At 48.0% G+C, this 21126-nt stretch overlaps 1 protein-coding gene and 1 pseudogene across 19 annotated transcripts in view; one reads left to right on the top strand and one right to left on the bottom strand.

The window, feature by feature from the left end:
- The window catches only part of FAM174B (family with sequence similarity 174 member B), a 107755-nt gene that overhangs the window by 84310 nt on the left and 2319 nt on the right, over positions 1 to 21126 (top strand). For all 19 annotated transcript variants that reach the window (XM_023528966.1, XM_023528978.1, XM_023528979.1 and 16 more), the window contains one exon: positions 12079 to 12210. In XM_023528966.1, coding sequence (XP_023384734.1) covers positions 12079 to 12210 — 132 coding nt within the window. The remainder of the gene's footprint in view (positions 1 to 12078; positions 12211 to 21126) is intronic.
- On the bottom strand, positions 14361 to 15612 carry LOC105290260 (annotated as a pseudogene).

Below are 21126 nucleotides of genomic sequence, written 5' to 3'. Positions count from 1 at the left end.
TCCACCAAATGTCCCCACCTGTAGAATCATTTATACATTTTTCATGTATTTTAGTCATTAAGGAAAACGATTTTAAGACAGAATTGGAAGGGGGAAAGGCAGGAGGCAGAGCACTCTCTGGTGAAGGTACGTGTGTGTGTGTGTGTGTGCGTGTGTGTGTGTGTGTGTGTGTGTGTGTTCCATGTGCGGTTCTGCTCAGCTCACAATGGAGCCATTCCCCCTATGTCACTTGGCATGTTTGTGAGAGCTGGAAGGAGATTAATAAAAAGGCTGTGTCTAGGAAGTAGAAAACTTCGGTCCCTCCAGTTTTTAATGTGGGGAGGCATCTGCTGGGATGGCGTGGATTCAGGGATAATGCGCATAAGCTGCTGGCCATCGTTCTCAGTACTTTTTGCCCCACATGCTCTCTTAGGTCATCTTCGAGGTCTGTGGGGGTTGACTTTGCTCTCTGGTGTCTTACGAAGAAGGTGGAGACAAGTCAGAAACTATGTCTTGAAACTATGATTTTCCTTTCCTCCTGAGCATCCTGTGCCCGTCTTGGTGAGTCTCCCTACTCCCCCACTCAGGCCGCCTTTCTCCCAGATCTGTTGGCTGCATGCCTGGCCACGTCTTACTTCAAAAGCTCTGTGAAATCCTCTTATCTGAAAGGAAAGATTGTTTTGATGATTCCGGGGGATGGGGAAGAAGACAAATTCTAGGTAATGTGACATCACCCAGCTCTCACACTTGCATCAATGGTAAAGGTGCACACCACCATGTCCTGAAGATGTTGGGACCAGAGAGCCGTGATTATTTTATTCAGCCAGTCTTCGAAAAGGAAGGAAAACTTCCTGCTTAGCCTGGTATCTCCAAATTTCCCATCATCTGTGTACTGAGGTTTGTAATAAGAATAAAAGTTACAAGAAAATATGGAGTCCTAGTTTTAGAATTTGTGGAAAGTTAACCGTTCTGAAATGTTTTTGGTTATTGCTCATTAGTATAACAATATTATTTTAATAAATTGGAGCTTTGGGCAGAACCGTGGTCAGAAGAGCCAGTGTGTTTTATGACTCAGAGTGACAGTGGAGCTTGTTTGACATCAGGAGGTCCTTTTTGATAATTTGACCAAGGCTTTTTCTTTTTTTCCATTAAAATGGAACACACATTTTATAATCCTGATAATTGTGTTCATGTTAGTATAATTATGGGAGGAGTCTTGCAATAGCTTAGCAAATGCAGGCTGTTTCATCTGTTTTGATCTTTGCAGAAGTGCACTTATTTTCTCTCCATCCCTTGAGTGCATGTTTTGTTCTCAAAATGTATGATTTTGTTTACTCAAATATTTTTGTATTCTTTGGCATCAGGAATCACTTAGATGAGATAGCTCCATTGTGGTGATAGCGTGACCTTTCCAAAGGCACTTGTCTTATCTTGATTCCTTCCTTGGAATCTGCTTTCCTGACTGTAGGGCTTCTAGAAGAGTATCCATCAGCCGGTCTCACCCTCTTTGTTTGTATCAAGAAGCTGTTTCTTTTTCTTCTGGTGTTGCAACTTTTCTTGTTCAGCTTTCTCTTTTGCAAGCTTTGTCCTCCTAGTCTTTTCTTCCATTTCTCGTCTCTTGATCTCTTTCACTGCTTCGTTAGTTTGCTAGAGTTGCCATGACAAAATACCGCAGACTGGGTATTAAAAACTACAGAACTTTATTTTCTCACAATTCTGGAGGCTAGAAATCCAGTATCAAGGTGTTGGCAAGTTTAGTTTCTTCTGTGGCCTCTCTCCTTGGCTCGTTGTAGATGGCTGCCTTCTCTCCGTGTCCTCACATGGTGGTCCCTCTTGACCAAGGTTTCGATTTGGGGGAAAAGCTGTAGAAGTGAAACAGACTCATCTTGATTTAATTTAATTAAAAAATTTTAGTGGATTTTCTTTTTTTTTTTTCAGTTTTACTGAGATACGGCATGGTATAAGTTTAAGGTGTACGGCATAACGACTTGGCTTACATATATAGTGAAATAAGTTTAGTTAACATTCATCATCTCATACAGATAAAAAAAAATGTGCTTTCTTTCGTGACTTTTGGAATTTCCTTTCTTAGCAACTTTCAAGGCACCGTAAAGCACCGTTAGCTATAGTCATCATGTCGTACATTACATCCCCATACTTCTTTGTCTTACAAATGGAAGTTCGTACCTTTTGGCCACCTTCATCCAGTCCCCCCTTGTTTAATTTTATGTGTCACAGTGAAGAGTGTTAAATAAATTTAATAGAGTCCAAATCCAGATTTTTTTAAAAACAGGGTAGTGCATGGCCTTGATTTAGGTTTCTGCCAAGTTAAAAACAGTCATGACACATGGGAAGAAGAAGGGCCCTCGGCTGTTTCTCACCTGGGGAGGAATTTTCTCCCTTGGGATCGCTTGGCAGTGTCTGAGACATTTGTGACTGTCACGACTTGAGGTGGAAGATGTTACTGGCGTCTTGTGTTTAGAGGCGGATGCAGCCGAACACCCTACTGTGCACAGGACAGCCCCTTGGACAAAGAATGACTCATCCCAAGATGTCACTTGTGCCCAGGTGGAGAAACCCCAGGAGTCCCAGCCGCGAGGCCCACTGGTTGTCGGATGTGAGCCGTTTACTGAGCCTTTTTGGGCATCAGTCTCCCATCACTAATTAGTACATACTTCCAAGGGCTACCAGGATGTTTAGAGTGAGATGAGATCAGCCGAGTCCTGGCTCCCTTTTAAGCAGCCAAATGTCCTACCATATTGAAAAATATGATTCCGAAAACATGTCATTTATACCCAACCTTTTGGTCTTGCCTGAAAATGAGGATGCAGCCATATGGCCAAAATAATCAGGAGGATATATCTGCTTCTGAGCTGTTTAAAAATGAAATTGGTGACTCTTTAGCCTGTGCATGTAGGAACCCACCCCTCCTTGACTACTGAATCCCCCAGCGCCGGAGGTGTCTCATGGCTGCTCTTATTAACAAACTTTTGAAGACTCAGGACCGACTACTGATTCCTTCTGTTGCCAGCTGTACCCAACCTTTTTGGCACCAGGGACCAATGCTCCTGTGAGAGTCTAATGCCTGATGATCTGAGGTGAAGCTGAGGCGGTGATGCTAGCGCTGGGGAGCGGCTGCAAATACATGAAACTTTGCTCACTTGCCCTCCACTCACCTCCTGCTGTGCAGCTCAGTTCCTAACAGGCCATGGACTGGTCCATGGCTCAGGGGTTGGGGACCCTTGTTCTATCCAATTGGAAAGGGAGGAGAATCTCTCTTTAATTTAACCCTGAGCCCTCTGGCTTATATGGCTTTACCTGTACACACACTCTCATGCCTGTGTACCCATTGTGTTTTGGGGCTTTGCAAACACAGATCCTCCCTGAGACCTGAGGTACATCCAAGGGTGCGGGGGACTCTAGTGTCAGTGTCCAGATAGCACCTTCTTGGTAGTGTCTCAGGAGCAAAGCCCTCCCTGATTTAAGCAGAGAGTACTTCTTGGGTTGTGTCCAGTATTTTAGTTTTATGGCTGGTGTTTTGGTTCTAACCATTTGCAAAGGGAACTTCTGGGACCATAAATTTGGAATCATATTGCCACGGTTTCACTTTAAAAACGTGTACTTAATCTGAGGGCGATCTGCCAGGAATCCAGTCTTGCTGTTTATCTTCCTGGGCACGCAGGGAGGAGGAATCCGCTTTCGTCGGCAGGTGTGGCGTGGAGGAAGGGCCGTGGCGCAGGGCATGGGTAGGGCTTCCTCGCCTTCAGGGCTCCCCTGACTTCCTTCCCTCTGCCCGTTGTAGAAGTGAGGAAACTGAGGCCCAGAAACAAGAAAAGCTTGTTAAGGTCACCCAGTGAGTTTGTAGGCAAAGTAGGACTCAAGTCCAGGGGTTCCGATGGCTCGGCTTGGTCCTTTTTGGGACTCCCAAGATGTGGTGGGCTGGGTTTTGAACTGATCGAGCTGGGTCTGCCCTGCATCCAGCCAAGGACCCCAGAGAAAACATGGCTGAATGGCTCGTTCTTCCCAGTGTATTTAATGAGACCTGCTGTGAATGTGGAGGGTGCCGTGGAGAACGTATCAGGGGTGGAGGAGCTTCCATTTCGGTCGGGATGATCTCCTTGGAAGATGCTACTTGGCAGATAAGAAGCAGTCAGATTCAACAGAAGAGTGATGTAGCAAAAGCAACACTGTATATGCTGCATAAGGCAGGCCCCCGGGGCTTTGGCCAGGGACAAAGTATCCCGCAGAGGCCAGTGGGGAGGAGAAGGGTCAGGACTTGACAGGCTGGAGGAGGATGAAGAGGTTCTTCCAGGGCCCATTGTGCCAAGCAGGTTTTGCTGTGGGTAGAGTTTGAGAAAACGTTCACTTGGAATCATGAGGCCATCAGGAATAATAGCAGCTACTATTGACCAAGCCCTTCCTGTGTCCCAGGTTCTGTGCTAAGAGCTTTATGTGTGTTTCCTCATTCCTACGACAGGTGTGCTGTTGGAATCCCCAGTTTACAGATAAGTAAGTCAAGGTGCAGAGTGATGAAGTGTCTGGGTTAAGGCCACACAGCTGGTGAAGGGCAGGAGTCTGGCTTCCGACTCAGTCTTCTCCATCCTTCCACTGTCGCAGCTGGATTTTGGAAGACAGGAATTCCAGCTGGAGGATTTTGGTATTTGTAGTGGGTCAGAGGAGCAAATGGAAGATTTGAATACAGGAGTGAAAGAATCGCAGGGCTGCTTTGGAAATGCTGGCCTGTGCTAGGCGCTTAATCACTGTTTGCTGAGTGAATGGACGAACAGTGACGTGGCTGCAGTGGGAACACAGGATGCCTGGGGAGACCTGTGGAAGGTGCTGGGAGCACCAGGAGAGAGGCCTGGAGGCCTGAGTGGAAGAAGAGGAGGGGAAGGAGGTAGGCGTCAGGATGCCCAGAAAGGCCTGGAGAGGGCCCCCTGGTGCCAGGGGTGGTCAACAGAGGAGAAAGCTTGGTGGGGGAGGATGACGCACAGCTGAAATTTGCTCTTGGAAATGCCAGCCACATGACCGGACGTCTACGCTTGAGGTGGAGAGTTTGGGAGCTTCTGCTGAGAAGTGACTGTTCCCTCAAGTGGGGGTAGTAGGTGGCAAGGACTGACATTCCCATGTGTCAGGGACAAGTAGATGCTGAAAGGATAACTTATGACATGTGTCCCCAAGTACAGTGACCCCGGAGTTTCAAGGCTGGGTTGGGTTCCCTGGGTCTACCAGAGTCTTTCTTGGTCTTCTTGCCGCTGCCCTTGAACTATTGGAGCTGCCTCTGGGGGCCGCCTTCCTCGCTTTAAGCCTCACTCCCGTCAGCTGGCACCTCATATAAAAATGACATGGACCCATCCCTTTGCAAACACACTTGAGAGCCGGAGGAACAGGTCTCGGGGCATCCGCTGTTGCCATATTTCACGTGGTTCCTCAGACAGGTCAAACCCGGGGTGCGCTTATTTTGTCCTGGAAGAATGAGAATTGGGTCTTTCCTTCAGGCATTGAGAGAGGGGAGGGAAAGAGAAACAAGGGTGGGGAGCAGATGGAGGCGGAACGCCATGGCGTTAGGAAGAAAAGCCCTAAGAATTTTAATTGTGCTCTTCAGGGTTACCTGGCCCACGCTATGTGATCCTATATGAAGCGTAAGCCCCACTGGGTACACTGTGCATTGTGTGCTGGATGTAGCTGTTGGGGTCAGTCCACATGGTACCACTTTGTTGCTCCCGAGGGGACAGTGGCCATGAGGGGAGAGAGGCAGCTCAGCTGTATGATAATGGCTGGCACCTTATGATCGTGATTGAGCTGCTGGAGATCAGATATAAGGAAGACCTCAGTTGAACCTGTGTATCATTCCATCTCTCTGGGCACATGATTTTTAGCTGTATTATTTCATGTCACTCATGCTTGGCACTCATGACCAAATACACCATGGCCAGGAAATTGAGTCAGAGGTTGCAAACTGATGGCTGCCGATAAGATTTTTATTTTGTTTTGATCTGTACAGTGCTTTTAACAACTGGGGTAGTTGAGAACACTTAAAAATTGAGAATCTTCCTATCAAAATCTAGATCTTCTGCTTTCCTTGACAGAACACCTGGAGATGCAGGGCCTCTGTTCTATGTGACAGTAATGGGCAGGAGCTGGGTGGCTGCTGTCCCATCTCCGGGTTTGTGAGCGCCACTCACATTTTGTGTCTCCTTGACTCGAAGACAGAGTGTTGGCTGCCAAATGGCCAAATATCACTACATGTGTTCTGGTGTTTATGTCATACCAGGCCTGCTTCACTGGTTTTCAGCACTTGCGGGGCTCTGGGGCATTTGGGCTTTTGATGTGGTGTTGTGAGTCATTGTGCTTGACCGCTGCTGGTTCTGGAACGAGGGGCCCTGGCGCGGTGGGGAAGGGGCAGCCGCAGGACCGGGGTATGATGTGGCCGCGGTGCCGGCCCCATCTGGAAGGCTCTTGAACACCTGTGTCCAGCAAGGCTTGGCCAGAGCTGTGTCAGAGCCGGGCTGCTTGAGATCTGAAACTCTTTGCTGCCCTGGAGGAAGATAAGATGCTTATGTCTCCTGTAGCTGTTTGTCTCAAGTCGCCTCTCTGGAGCAGAGGGAAATGAGATTCATATAGCCTTGGGGTTTGCCTCTCTGGCTCGTTGACACTGCTTTAAAAGGCAAGTGTTAGGTGGGTGCAGGGACCCTGCCCAAGGCTGGAAAGGGAGTAAGGCTGGTACTCGAGAACGGTTCCCTGGCTGCCTGCCTTGGTGGTAGGCAGTGGTGGCTTTGCCACCTAAGCCCGGAGGACACACCTGCCTCCCCACAGGGTGGGGCTGGAAAGCGAGTTGTGGAGTCAAGTTCTTTCTGTCTTTCAGCTTCCTTGGTTTTCTGGAAGGCTGTTATGTCTTATACTCTGAGGAAGGAGGTTCAGGGTGGAGGTCAGAGGTTAAAATGGGGAGGCCTGCGAACTGAGGGCCTCGGGGCCGGGGCAGCCCTGTCTGATCACAGCAGCTGCCCCGTTTGGTCTCTCCTCCACAGTTCATTTTCATTTTCTTTATTAATTTTTCTAAATGTCGAGGTGACACATACTCTTTGTGACAAGTAGAGTGGTTTCGGCTAGAAGGTGGTCCTTGAGCTACAGCACTGCTCAGTGGGCTTGGGAATGAAAACAGCGGAGGTGGAGGGAAGGTTGGAGTGGCTGCTTCTGGCTCCTCAGGCCCCCAGGTGGGAAGAGGCAAAGCCACACTGAGGAAGTGAGGTGTGGCCTTGGGGCAGAACGGGGACAAGGAGAAGGGTCTCCTGCCGCAGAGGAAGGCCATCGAGTAGACTTGCACTTAGTCCATTTAAAATTTTACTCTAATGACTTTGAGTTTTGTTTGTTTGTTCATTTTAAAAATAGGTTATATGTTCACATGACTTGAAATTCATGAGGAGCCCGAGTGTGTAGTGAACAGCCCCCGTCCCTCAGCCACCCTGCTCCTTCTCTGCATGCTGTCAATTTGTCGTGACTCCCTCCAGAGAGATTTTATAAGCCTAGACACAAACAAATGTAATCTATACACATACATATATGTTAATGTATATCTTTCCTCATTTTTTAGCAGCTTTATATTAAGATATAATTCACAAACCGTACAGTCCACCCATTTAAAATGTCCAGTTTGCGTTTCACAGTTGTGTGCTGACACCTCAGTTTTCGGCGTTTTTCACCACCGCAGAAAGAAACCCTGAGCCCACTGGCAGTCAGTCCCCATCTCCCTCCCAGCCTCGAGCCTCGGGCAGACACTAACTGGGATCCGGTTCCCTTCATAATTTCTGTTTTCCAGAATTTTCTGGCTATTCTTGCTACCCCTCTCCCTCTTCTCCGAACTTTGGAATCAACTTATCTAGATTCCCCAACAAAAATCTGTCAGTATTTTACGAGATTTCATGAACTTGTAGGTTCATTCAGGAGGCCTGGCATCATTATGGAGTTGAAACTTCATGGTCTGGAGCACAGGGTGCCTCCTTTTGTTGCTGGCCTTCCTTGCTTGCTTTCGTGGTGGCAGGGTGTGGCTGGCAGCCGGGAGAACGTGTGCCTGCACGTCCGGCTGCCTGAGGGGCTTCTGCCATATGCCCGAGCAGAGGCCAGGATGCCAGGTGTCTGAGGTGGTTTCTCGCCTTCTTGCTGGAGTGTGCGGAGCTCGGGTTCTGGTCTGTGGTAGGTCCGGATTCAGGGTCTGTTTACCGGGCAGGTCGCTCTGTGCCTCCTGGTTCTGTGTCCCTGGCCACACGATGCCCACTGGCTGGAGGCTGGGGTGCGACCATGCGTGCAGTGCCTGGCACGGACGGACAGTCCACTGTGGTGGCTGCTCTTCCCGTCACCCCAGGGCAGCGATGGTGCGGAAGGGTCACACGTAGACAGTGCCCTGGAGCAGGGGCGGTGCCTAGGAGACTACAGGGGTCCGATGGAGGGGAACCGGGCCTGGCTGGGATGTCCTGGCAAGGAAGGCCTCACCAGGGGAGAGGGGAAAGCTGTGGCCCCATGGAGCGGCTGGGCAGGGGGCACATGTGTATCTGTCGCCGGAACCCTACCTAACCTGGCAGGCAGCACAAATGGGTATGAGATTAAGGTTTAGGGTAACTGACTTGCCCAGAGGCACAGTGAGATCGAAACCTCAGTCTCTGGACGTGCCATCTGTGGACCTGCCCACCACACCCCCATATCAAACTCAAGATGACAAACCAGCCCTTACAGGCTGGTTTGGTTTTGTTTCTGTTTGTCAGGAGGGCAGGGAAGGAAGGCCCTTCTCCAGCCCTGGTCAGCTGAGCTAGGCTCCCTCAGCCTGTGTTTGCATAAGCCACGCCTGCCCTGCTGCTGGGACCTGCTGCTGACCAGCTGTTGAAGGGCCTTTGAGTAAACACGCCCTCTGGCTTCAGGATTAGATTTCAGAGTACAAGAATTCTGAACTTCTCCTTTGTCTTGTTAGAAATGTGTTTTGGCCCCAGTGGAAGGATCCTTTGTCTCTTCTAGAACTTCCCTGGTCTCACCTATTCCTGTGAAGCACAACGTGGACATTTACTTAAAGCCACCACTTGCCACCTGTTTGTCAAGGCTGCCTGGTTTAATGGGATCTTGTTGCAGGAAAGAAAAGTTGCAGCAAGGGAGCCATGCTGTTGAGAATGAGCCAGGCGTACCTTTTATTTGTCTTTTGAATCTCCTTCGTTGGCAGGAAGTGCTGTGCCCAGTAGTTTCTGAGAGCTGCTCTCCTGCTGACCCCCCGCCTCCGCCCCGTACCCCCTGTGCAGCTGAGGAAACAGGCCTGTACGTAGAAAAACTGGGGTGTGAACCCAAGTATGACTCCAAACCCGGGCTCTTTTAGACCAGGTGCTTCTTCCTCAAGCTACGTGTGTGTCTCAGTGAGGTGAGAGCTGTGTCCGCAAGACTGACCCACTGCCCCCTGGAGAGGCTCAGGTGACCATGTAGCCTTCGCCTTTTCCACAGTCCAGTGTAAACAGCCCTGTGACTTGGAGCCACCAGGATGTGTGTGTTCTTAGAAAACCTGTTTATAGGTAGCCTTAAACAAAAATGTTTATATCATCACTAAGGCATTTTTATTTGTGTGGTTCCTTGTTTGTAGAGCAGAGAAGAGTCCAGGGGTTTTAAAGGGTTTGAGGAAATGGGAAACTTCCATGTGGAAGGTTTACTACTAAAATGTGGAAAAAACCCAAGATGTTGTTTATTACCACCGCCGTGGTTTCAGCCTGTGCTGTGCCTGCCGCCATTCTTCAAGACCCTGTGGCAGTGAGGTTTCTTTAGGTTGTACGTGACAGAAAACCTGGCCAAAACTTGCTCTGTTGAAAAAGAGAGTAGCTTTGAAGTTAATTGGGGGTCGGCTTCATAGGAGATTTGGAACATGGTCTCTCTTCCTCTCTTCGAGTGTCCACGAAGGGCTCTCTAAGTCCTTGGGTTCACGGACAACTCCTTCTTGAAGGTCCGGATGCTTGTTGAGATGTGTGGGGGATGCGTGGCCCAGGCGCATGGTACGGTCGGCAGAAGGGCGAGTTCCAGTGCTTTGCATTGCCAGGTGCTGCCTCTGAGTAGCTGTGCATCATCCGGGTAGAGATAGGGCTGTTTTCCCGAGAAAGGTGTGGTATGTGGGTCCGTGTGGATGGGGAGTGTGACTCTAGTCTGAGGGCACAGAGGTGGGTGGTTTTCCTTCTGGCTTTGTCTTGGGTTCTTTGTGGCATTTGCAGCCATTTCTGGGCTTAAACGTCCCCCCATCCAGTATTGGCGTTGGGGTTGGTCAGGGATTATAAATCATCTAGGGCATGATGCAGAGATTTATTTTACTCATTTGGGGGAGGGTGGAGAGAAAGGAAGAATCTGTTGATGGAGAGAATGTGGGAATGACGGTGTTTATAAGGTTAGCATTTACACTCCTGCACAAAGCCTGTTTCCAAAATACCGTTGTCCCAGGGCCACTGGGCTGGTGACCGCCTGTGCCCCTCATCTCCTCCACTGGGCTTGGCCTTGGCACTGTGCTCCACCTCATCTTCAGAAACCAAGCAGTCTCACACCCATGCCTGTGTGTGTGTGCGTGTGTGTGTGTGCACGTGCGTGCATGTGTGCACGCGCATGCCCGTGATGACAGCGGGGAGGACACATTACTCTGTGATGAGAGTTGGGGATCATCAGGCTGTATAGCTGGTTTCTTCCTCTCTCCCAGTCTCTACCCAAAGAACCACAAGGAATAGGTAGCACAGGTGGTACACGTCGCCATATGCCGAAGATATAGATAAATATGTGTATCTTCTATATAAATGACACTTCCATAAGTCATATTTTTGGTAAATCATGCTAGGTAAAACAAGAACAAGTTGATGTTGTTAAGAAACTGTTAAGAAACCTTGAAAGTGAACTTGTGTTTTCATTATTTTGCCAACTTATAAAGTTTTTTGTATGCTAAGGACAAAGAGCTTTCACGCATGTCTTTGACGTGGTCTCCACTGGGAGCAGCTTACAGTCTGCAGGAAGAACGTTTAGAGAATATCATTCTGCAATGCTCCATTTATGATTTTTTGAGTTGGCTGGTTTCTCATAGATAGCATCGAATATACTTAACAAGGAGGGACACCAGAGAAGATAAGGCATTTGGGAAAGAGCTGAAGATAGTGGAGAAATAAATGCAAAGAGCATCGGTAGTGCTAATAACAGTTGTAGTTCCGGTGGGCTCATGAATGTCCAGCCCTGATAAGTGTAGCGTCCTTCACGTAGAGAGCCTGACGCTAGAAGCTGAAGGCCTTGTCTCAGCACTTTCCCATGGCCCACAGTGACCGTCTATTATTTCAGAGGTAAAAGCTTAGTGTTATAACTCAGTATCCTCATAAATCCTCATAATGGATGCAACGTGGACTCGTTTTTACAAGTCCTGGTCATGTGAGAGAGGCTACAGCACTTTGATTTGTTTATTATTTTTGCTAACAGTCGTTTTTGCCGAGAGCCTCCTGTCTGTAGGCTTGTTAAACGCGTCATTTCATTTAATTCTCCCTCGCCTGTGAGGGACAAATATTATTCTTATTCCATTTTATTTACGAGGAGACTGAGCCATAGGGAGATTAACTCACTTGCCCATGACCACACAGGTAGAGAGTGGCCAGGCCCTGACTCAGATCCCACCTGGTCAGCCTATAGGGCAGTACTTGCAATGCCAGCTGTGCTGCCTGTGCCTGGAGCAGCAGCCGTCCAGCACAACAGGGCCAGGACAGGGGTGAGGAGTGAGGGGTGAAGGAATGGGTGTGTCGTGTCTGTGCTGGGTCCTGTCCTCACTGAACATTTTATCTTTGCTCATCGTGGATTTTCTTGGCATTAATTTTAAAATACTGCATTCGGGTATTATTTATCTTGACCACTGGGTTTTCCAGTGCTCAGCGCAGATGTAATCACCTCTGCTTCGTGGTGAGGACCATGAGGGTTAGCGAGGTCAGGAACCTTCCCCAAGGTCCCATGGCTGGAAGTGGAGGAGCTGGGGGATTTGCCAGGTCTCTGGGGACCCCGGCTGGGGGCAGCAGCATGGCTTGCCTCAGTGGGGATTGTGTAGTTTATAGGAATGTGCATTTCCTCTTCTAGGTCGGGAAAGAGGTTGAAGAAGACACGAAAGTATGATATCATCACCACTCCAGCCGAGCGAGTGGAAATGGCCCCGCTGAATGACGAGGATGACGACGACGAGGACTCCACAGTATTCGACATCAAATACAGGTGCGCGTGGGCACAGCAGCTGCTCCTGGGCTCCAGGGCTTGAGGTGGTGGGATGGTTTACCTTCGAAAACCCCGCAAGGCCAGGCATGTTTTCTTGTTCTTTGGCCAAGTGTTTGACCTGGGGATGTGCTGCTTATGAGGGGAACTGCGACGATCCTTTCCTAGAGTACACAGCATCCCAAAGGCTGGCAGAGGAATACTTCCCGAGAAATGGTCATTCCCTCCCTTTCCCAGGTGTGAACAGTGAGAAGTCAGCTTTGTGGGAGGAAGAGGAGGGCTGAGTTTCAGGCAAGGGCTTGTTATGCACTGGCAATGGGGGGGTGGGGGGTGGTCCAAGCAATCCCATCTGCCACGCACTGTGCGCGCGACTGGAAACTTCCCTTTCACCTGCTCTTACATTGATTCTCGAGAGCATGGGGTGGGAGTTAAGGGTTGCTTCCTGGATGGCATTTACTGATGAGCTCCAAAGCCAGGTGTATTTCCTCAAGGTAGCCTGTAGGAAAGTCAGAATGGTGTTGTGGCTTTTGGGATGTGGTATAGGTATGTGGGATTCTCAGCCTAAGAGCTGCAAGTGAAAGTACTTTAGAGATGAGGCTTGGGGGCCCAGAGAGGGGATGTTTCTTGCCCAAGGTCTCTGTTCCTGGTAGAAAAGTGAGACGCAGATCCGGCTGGACCCAATCTGAGCTTCCCTCCCGCCCCACCACCCCCAGGCTCTCCAGAGAGACAAAACCAATAGGATGCATATCTCTACATAGAAAGGGATTTATTTTAAAGGTTCAAGCCTGAAGGCCCAAGAACCAGGAGAACCAGTGGCCTAAGTTCTAGTTCCAGGTCAAGAGAAGACCAATGCCCTGGCTCAAGAACAGTCAGGCAGAGAAAGCGAATTCTCCTTACTCAGCCTTTTGTTCTGTTTGGGCCTCCAGCGGATTAAATGAGACCCACTCACATTGGGGAGGGTCATCTCCTTTACTCGGGTTACTGATATAGTTGTTCATCTCATCCAAAAACACCCTCACAGACACGCCCGGAATAACGGTTGACCAAATATCTGGGCACCGTGAGACCCTGTCGCGTTGACTGGTAAGATGCAGCTTGTCCATGCCTGGGAGGGCACGTCTTCTGCACCTCCTTGACTTGTTCTCCAGCCCTTGGCTGTGCTTAGACCTCGGCCTTCCATATAAATCAGTAGCCGGATTCAGCAAAACAGCATTTGGGGTTTTGATTAGAACTGCGTGGACTTTATCAGTTTAGGGAGAATCAGCACCTTAATGTTGACTTTTCCAGTCTGTGACCATGAAATGACTCCATTTTTAAAATATTTTCAAAAATATCTTTCAGTACTTTCAAAAATTTCTTCATAAATGTATTATAATTTTTTGTTATATATATTCCCAGGCATTTTATATTTTGAGATATATGCGCTTTAAAAATACTGTTTTAATTTATACTCGTGTGGAAAAAATAGCTGTATTATCATATTTACATATATTCTTGATATTGCAAATGGAGTTTGTTAATGAATCACACCTAAATTTTATAAAGAAGACAAAAACATTAAAACAGATTGATCATAGATAGCAGAGTAGGGGAACAAATCATTAGCTGTAATTTGCATTTTTGGTGAAGAGCAGAACCCTTTAAGAAGAATCAAACTATTAGTAATGTTCATCCATATGGCAAAATAATGTACATATAAGAAAGTTAGTGTTTATACTAATTTTATTGCTAAGGCATTTTATCTGACTCCCATTCAGTATACAGGAATAAAACAATGTGAAGAAAACTATGTCCTCTTTAGTCACAATAAAGAGAGTCCCCCACATCCCGCAGGCCTGGGGTGTCGTGCAACAGGAGCATTTGATGGCTTAAGTGGATCAATGAACTGTTTTGATTCTGAGCCACTGAATAGAATTTGATCCATATTTGGTGACTAGAATCACTCCTTGGGAGCTGTGATATACTGAGCCATTTTTGTGGTAGCCTTAGGTCTCACTAAATAAGACCCTCAACAAAGAAATATAGCAATCAGTCTGTCCAGAAATTCTGTCCGTAGAGTCTTTCTTGAGTATAGGGTAGGGAAAAGGGGCCCTTTGTTGAGTACGTGGATACAAGTGTCATTGTCGCTGAGGACTGCTGAGTCGATACTGTGTCTGGTGCAATGCAGATAAGGTACGTGCCCGAAACCACTTTCAGGCTAAGACCCTTCCACAACTGGTCTCAATTCTTCGAATAATGGAGCAACTCCCTTTAGTGGGCTGACAATTAGTGCTGCGTTGACATTGCTGCTGGCTATGAAACTCATCACCAAAGGCAAATGAGTTTTTGGAAATTTATTTTTTTTCCAATTTTATTGAGATGGAATTGATATACATTACTGTGTAAGTTTAGGGTGTATAGCGTGATGACAGCATACCCATATTGTGAAACAAGAACCACGATATGCTTAGTTAACATCTGTCACTTCGTATAGTTACAGTTTTTTTCCTTGAGATGAGAACTTTTAGGATCTACTGTCTTAACAACGTTAAAGTAGACCACACAGCAGGCAACTACAGTCATCACGGCGTGCGTTTCCCCAGTTCTGGTCTGTCTCAGACTGGGAGTTTGTTCCGCCCTCAACCCCCTGCCTCTGGTAGCCACCAATCTCATTACTTTTTGTTTGAGTTTGTTTTTTTTTCAGGTTTCACATATAAGTGAGATACAGTGTCCTTCCTTCTTAGTCTGACTTGCTTCATTTAGAACGGTGCCCTCGCTGGAGGGTCATGCACGTCGTTGCAAGTGGCAGGATTTCCGTTCTTCTCATGGCTGAATAGTATGTGTACAAGCTCGTTTCCTTTAGCTAGTCATCTGTCAATGGACACTTAAGTTTCCATGTCTTGGCTATTGTGAATAATGCCACAATGAAAATAGGGGTGCAGATACCACTTCAACATAGTGATTTCATTTCCAAAGGCAAATGAATAAATTGAACCACCCAGTAGATGTTAAGGTAACAGATGATACTTTTGTTTTTGAGAGTCCAGCTTTGCTCCCTGGTCAGTTGCGAGCACAAAAGCAGGTAAGGAACCGGCCTCAAAGCATGCTCTGGAGCGTTTTCTTTGGCCACTTCAGTAACAGACACTCCACCTCTATCTGACAGCAGTGTGGAGCTCTTCCACACGTGGTAGTTGTTAATATGGGAATCGCTGTGGGCCCGAGGCACCTCCATGTCTCTCCTCCACCCCTATTCTAGGCAGAAATGCAGGACCCAGCAAATCTCCTTGTATTAGTCTTCCACCCCAGATCACGCGCTGTACTGGAACCCCGTGTCCTGCAGGGTCAATCTCCACGCCTGGGTTTCTGCTCCAGGGCTGTCAGCTTCTCCCTGCTGTCACTTTGGGGACAGCTTTTCAAGCCAGCCATCATCACGTGATTTGAGACCTTGTGTCTAGTACCTTTTTAAAAATATCATTTTCTCATTTTTCGTTCACTGTGTCCAAAACTGCAGCTAATTTTTCAAAATATTGATTTTTTGAAATACAGCAACCTTGCTAAACTATTATTCTAGTAGTAGAACTGGGGATGTTTTGGGTTTTCTGCATAGATACATCATCTTAGACTAATAAGAGTTTCCCCTTCTCTAAGTCCTTCGACGTTTTAGCTCTTATTATTATTTTTTAGCTTTTTATATTCACTTTTGGCCCCTCAGTCATTGTTAAATGGGAGTGATGATGATAGGCATCCTGTCTTGTTCTTTATGTTACAGGGTATTGCTTTTACCATTGACCACTAAGAGCAGTGTTGGCTATGGGGTTTTGTAGAATTTTTTCCCCTCTATTCCTAGTTTGCTAATGCCAAATTTTATTAAATTTCTTTTCTAGCTCTATTGAGATTATGCTTTTTCCTTTAATCTTTTAGGGTGGTAAAATTATATTCATTGATTTCTCTAATATTTAACCAGCTTTGCATTCCTGAGATAAAATGAGCTAGGTCATGGCCATGTTGTCTTTTTATACGCATTGCTGCATTCAGTTTGCAGATATTTCATTCAGGACTTCTTCGTTTCTCTTAGTGACTGATATTGATTTGTCACTTTCCCACTTTGTAATGTCCTTGTTAGGCTTTGGTAAAAGTTTGATTAGTCTCATAAAACAAGTCAGAGTGTGTTCCTTATTTCCCTTTTCTTTGAAATAGTTTGTATCAGATTAGAATTGTTTCCTGCATGTTTAGTAGAATTGGGCTGGGAATAGCCCAATCCTTTCTTTGTGCAAAGATTTTTTAAAAACCATTGATGTTCAATTCTTTGAGTAGTTATAGGACTATTTAATCTTTATTTCTTCTTGGGTTGGTTTTGATGGGCTGTATTTTTCCAGGATCTTGTCCATTTCATCTAAGTTTTCAAATGTATTATCTTCAGGTCGTTCACAGCATTCCTCTAATTATCTTTTTCGTCTTTGTAACATGTGTAGGCATGGTTCTTTTTTATCCTTAGTATTGAATATGTTCACTTTTTCTCCTTTTTCTTGATCCGTCTTACTGGAAGCTTAACTGTATTAGTCTACACAAAGAATTAACTTTTGGCTTCTTCGAATCCTCTTTATTATATTATCATTTTCAATTTCATTTGATTTCTGCTTCTCTTCCTTAAGCTTTCTCTGGGTGTGTTCTGTTCCTTTCTTCTAACTTGTATTGACTGTTTAACACGTTCATTTTCAGCCCTTCTTTCTTAGAATAAGGGTTTATTCTGCAACCTCAGTTAATTCGGTGCCTCTCACAGGCTTCCCTTGTCATTGTCAGGCCCTCACCTGCCTCCCTGTTTGTTGGGAAGGACTGGACTTCATGTAGCTCATGTTAGATGCCTGGCTGTTTGTTTGTGGTCAAAGTAATACTGAGGTGTGAGTGAACTGGGTGGGGAATCACTAGACACAAGACCACCTTTGTCCTCAGGCTCAGAGACAACTGATGGTTCAGAGAGCTTTCCTTATTGCATGTGTAATGCATGGTATAGAGATTGCAGGTAAGAAGGGAAAATCGAATCACCTCTACCCTCACTGCTTCACTATAACCACTAGAGTGTGTGTGAGTACACACGTGGAATTTGTTTTTTGCAGAAATGGGATCATGTGGCACTTGCTGCTTTGGAACATCGTCCACCTGAACAGCACATCACAAACAACTTTTTAGGTCTTGTTCTTTGAAAAGAACAAGAAATTTAGGGCCGATTTTATGTTTTGTTTAGCATTTTTGAGAACTTGTCTGCTACACGTGACGATCTGTTAATAGGTACTTTGTTTTTCCCGTTTGAACAAAGCTCAATTCAACTTTTTGGTTCTCTCTGGGAAATAGTGCATTTAAATCGGAAGCGGCTGGATGGTGACCTTGGGTGATTTTATGAGTGTATGCGAAGAGGAAAATCACTTTTTGTTGCCAGGGCAATAAGGCAGTCACCTGGCTCTTACTGTTACACCTGCAGTTCTGATAGTATCTCGTGGCTCGGATCTGGCACACATGAGCCAGGCAGGAAGTGGAGAGAAGGCAGGCAAGGCGAGGCTTCTGCAGACAGCCCCCTTCCTGGCTCCCATGCAACTGAGATGTTATAATCCATGAGATAAGACCTCCAGTACGTAGGGCTAGATGTTGGGGGCGGGGAGAAAAAGTTGGTAGAGATGACATTCCAACTCTACTTAAAAAGGCTAATTAAAAGAGAGATGATGACTAAACAGAGTACAGAGAAGCCTGGGGCTTTGAAATTATTCCATATTTCAAAAGGCACTTGAATCTTGATGGCATGTGTTTTGAGCCTGGTTGGCCTGCATGCCGTTGTGGCTGATGTTTGGGGCCTCTGCACATCCCTGGTTTATTACAGGAATCTTTTGTGACACCCTGTGGGTGTCCCCCAAGGGGAGGCAGATGCCGCTCTTCCATTCGTCTGGTAGGTGGCCCCGGCAGCTGTGACAGATGCAGCCCAAAGGTACAGTGCTGCTCCTGCCAGCCTTGCCTCCCCCAAGAGGGTGGCCCCGACTCCCTGCTCCTTGGGTGTGGAAAAGACGTGTCCTGTGGGGGTATGGACATCTGTTCTAGAATTGCCTGCCTTCCTCCCTCCTGTGGATACAGCTTCCTGTGGGAATTTAATTAGAAACTGATGCGATTTCCCCTGCAATGCTGGGGGCCGTGCCTGGCATCTTTTCTTTGGAACAAAGGGCATTTGGTGGCTGTTCATAGCAAGGGGACCCTGGAGGTGAGGCCGGGAGTAAGAGAAAACAGACTTGACTTGCTTATCCCTAGACTGGAGCCTGCGGCTCAGGTCCCCACTAACACCCCATGGCAGTTGCTGAGCACCCTCAAGGCAGTGCCTTCTCGAGTAGTTGGGCTCAGAGGCCCTTCTGTCCACCCCATGTTTCCTCATCTTCTGAGGATGAGGAGCAAAGCTGTTTAGAGCATCAGTGTGTGGACAGTGTGAAAGTGATGAGTACTGTGAGCTTCTGAGGCCTAGAAGGAATCAGAGGGGACCTGGTGACCTGCAGGCTTCCCCGCAGGTGCTGGGGCATCCTACCTGGGCCTGAAACAGCAATAGCGGTCACCCCCACATCAGTGTGAATAAAACTGCCAACCCTCTTCCTTGCAGAATGCTGAGCTTATGTGTTAAAAGTGGGTATCTCAAGGGGCATGTTTGTTACTTTGAAAAGCAGTATTGGCGTTCTGGGGGTTCTCAGGTATGGTATTGTGTGCCTTAAAACCATTTGATTTTTATGTCTGTGAGGCGTGAGCTTATGTGAACAGGAATTTGTGTGTCAATGAAAATTTACTACTAAACAAATCTTACCTGGTTTCCTGTCTACATACTACACAAACAGTTTATAGTGCTGCCTAAGACTCAAAAAACAAGAGAGAGAGAAAAGGGAAAACAGCGCAGTCCGAACTAGCAGTGCTTCTGTGGGGCTAGCCACATTTCTCAGTTGTTTTTCTCCGTGCGTGGTGTCCAGTGTGGTCCCCGCATCTGCGCACTCGCAGGCAGGGCCTCCCTCCCTCCCTTCCTCCTGCGGCCGCTCTTCCTGCAGCGTCCTGGCCTGCTGCACTGCGAGGTCGGCTGGCGGGTGCTGGACGGGTGCTGAGACAGGTGCTTTCACGTCGAGGGCTCTTTCCACTGACAGACAAGCTTCTAGAAGACCAGAGGACAAGGACAGGCCAGGACATGTCCCTCTGCTCTGGGTCGTGACAACCCAGTGTTGCTGTACAGGACACTTGTACATCTGTAAGGAAGAAGCCTGGGTCACGGCATGTAAACGTGCCTTCACCTCTCAGTTTCCATGGAGGGCGAGGGCAGGGTCAGCAGGGACAATCCTGTCTGGTTTACCTGGACGATGGTGCAGGACTCCCATCAGCAGTTTGGCTGCTCTGGGGAGAAAAGGAGGCAGACCTGGCCTCTTAGAAATCTCTGCTTATCATAGCTCACGAGCCTGCTAAGTGCATTCACTGTGAGTGCAAGATGGGTGAGCCTGGCGCTGTCCTCCAGGAGCTCATGCTGTGACAGGGACATAGCCAGGAACACTGGCACTTACAGAATGAAAGGCGTGAGAAACGCCATAGGGAGGAAAGAACAGGGTGCTGCAGGCGCCTCTCCCTGGCAGGAAGCTTACAGTGGGCTTGGAAGGACCAGGAGGCGAGCTCAAAGCATGTGCTGGCACAGGGAGAGCTGAGGGCAATGCGGGAAGGAGCCCTAGCAGACGCAGCACGTACAGGTTCGAGTGACCGCGGGGATAGGCAGGCGAGCTGCAGCTGTGCGCCTCTGCCCCCCAGGGCCCTCCTCAGAAGAACAGGGGGCCTTACGACCTCAGGGAAGCAAGGGCGAAGAGCAGACCCAGGGCGAGACAGTCAGCCCACTTGCCCCGTCCCTGTGTCCACGGTCCCTGGAGCTTTCTGGTCACAGTCACACCAGAGGGTCTGAAGATGGCCAGCTGTGCTGCTCACACTTGGGCTGGGGTCACCTCCTTTGGGAGAGGCCCAGTGAGCCGATGACATCCGTGAGCATTTGCAGGTGCCCAGAGTGACCGCTCCTCTGGAGGTGTAAACACACCTGTGTGTTCTCCTCTCCAGTAGCAGGCCTGGCGGTTCAGTTCTGCCGTGGGAGGAGGATGAGGAGTAGCGGCGCGCAGGACGAGTCACGGAGGGTTCCTGCCATCTGGTTGTGTCTCTCCACCCACCGTGCATGTTTACGTTGTGGGGTTTTTCCTGTCAACGCAAGGGTGCCAACAGCTGTTCAGGGAGATGGGGCGCAGACAGGGGACCTGGCAGAGCATCCCCGGGGTATGCTCTCAGGGAGTCCCTAAGACACCATATCCCCAGATCAGTACTGTCAGGACACCTGTGGTTGGTGTCAGCGGTTGGTGGTGTGTAAAGTTTGCACTCTGCGAACTTTGACGTCTGCTCTCCCCCGATCCAGCAGGCCTGCCGTGGTTGGCTTTGGTCCACGTGCGCGTCCTCGCTGAACCTGGTCCCAGTGCCCGGGCCCCTGCCCCTCATCCACATCAGTGAACTGCAGGGGGTGGGGTGGCAGACCTGACTGTGAGCAGGCCTGGTGGGAGGCCTGGCATCTGAGGCCCTCAGGCTGCATCTGTAGAGTGGGGGTGAGTGCCTGGGCTCCGGCCATCAGTCAGTGGGAGTTAGCCCCCTCTCCAACCTGGGGGTGGGCAGTGGGCGCTCTGGGAAAGCCCCCGCACAGCTTGCACGTGGCCGTGGGGTTTATCTTCTTTCTTTAGTCCGTTGACCCTAGTGGCCAGTATTAGGATACCCATTTCTATTTTTTTTCTTTAAAACAGTTTTTATTTGGACATAATTTAAAACTTTAAAAAAAGATTACAAAAACAAAAATAGAATAGGGAACATCTTATAACCTTTATCTAGATTTTCCTATTTTAACGTTTCACCTCATTTGCCTAA

This window comes from Pteropus vampyrus, unplaced genomic scaffold (assembly GCF_000151845.1).
Source record: "Pteropus vampyrus isolate Shadow unplaced genomic scaffold, Pvam_2.0 Scaffold34, whole genome shotgun sequence".
In the NCBI taxonomy this organism is placed as follows: domain Eukaryota; kingdom Metazoa; phylum Chordata; class Mammalia; order Chiroptera; family Pteropodidae; genus Pteropus; species Pteropus vampyrus.
Note: the sequence above shows the minus strand (reverse complement) of the source record. Positions and strands in the feature narration are given on the sequence as shown.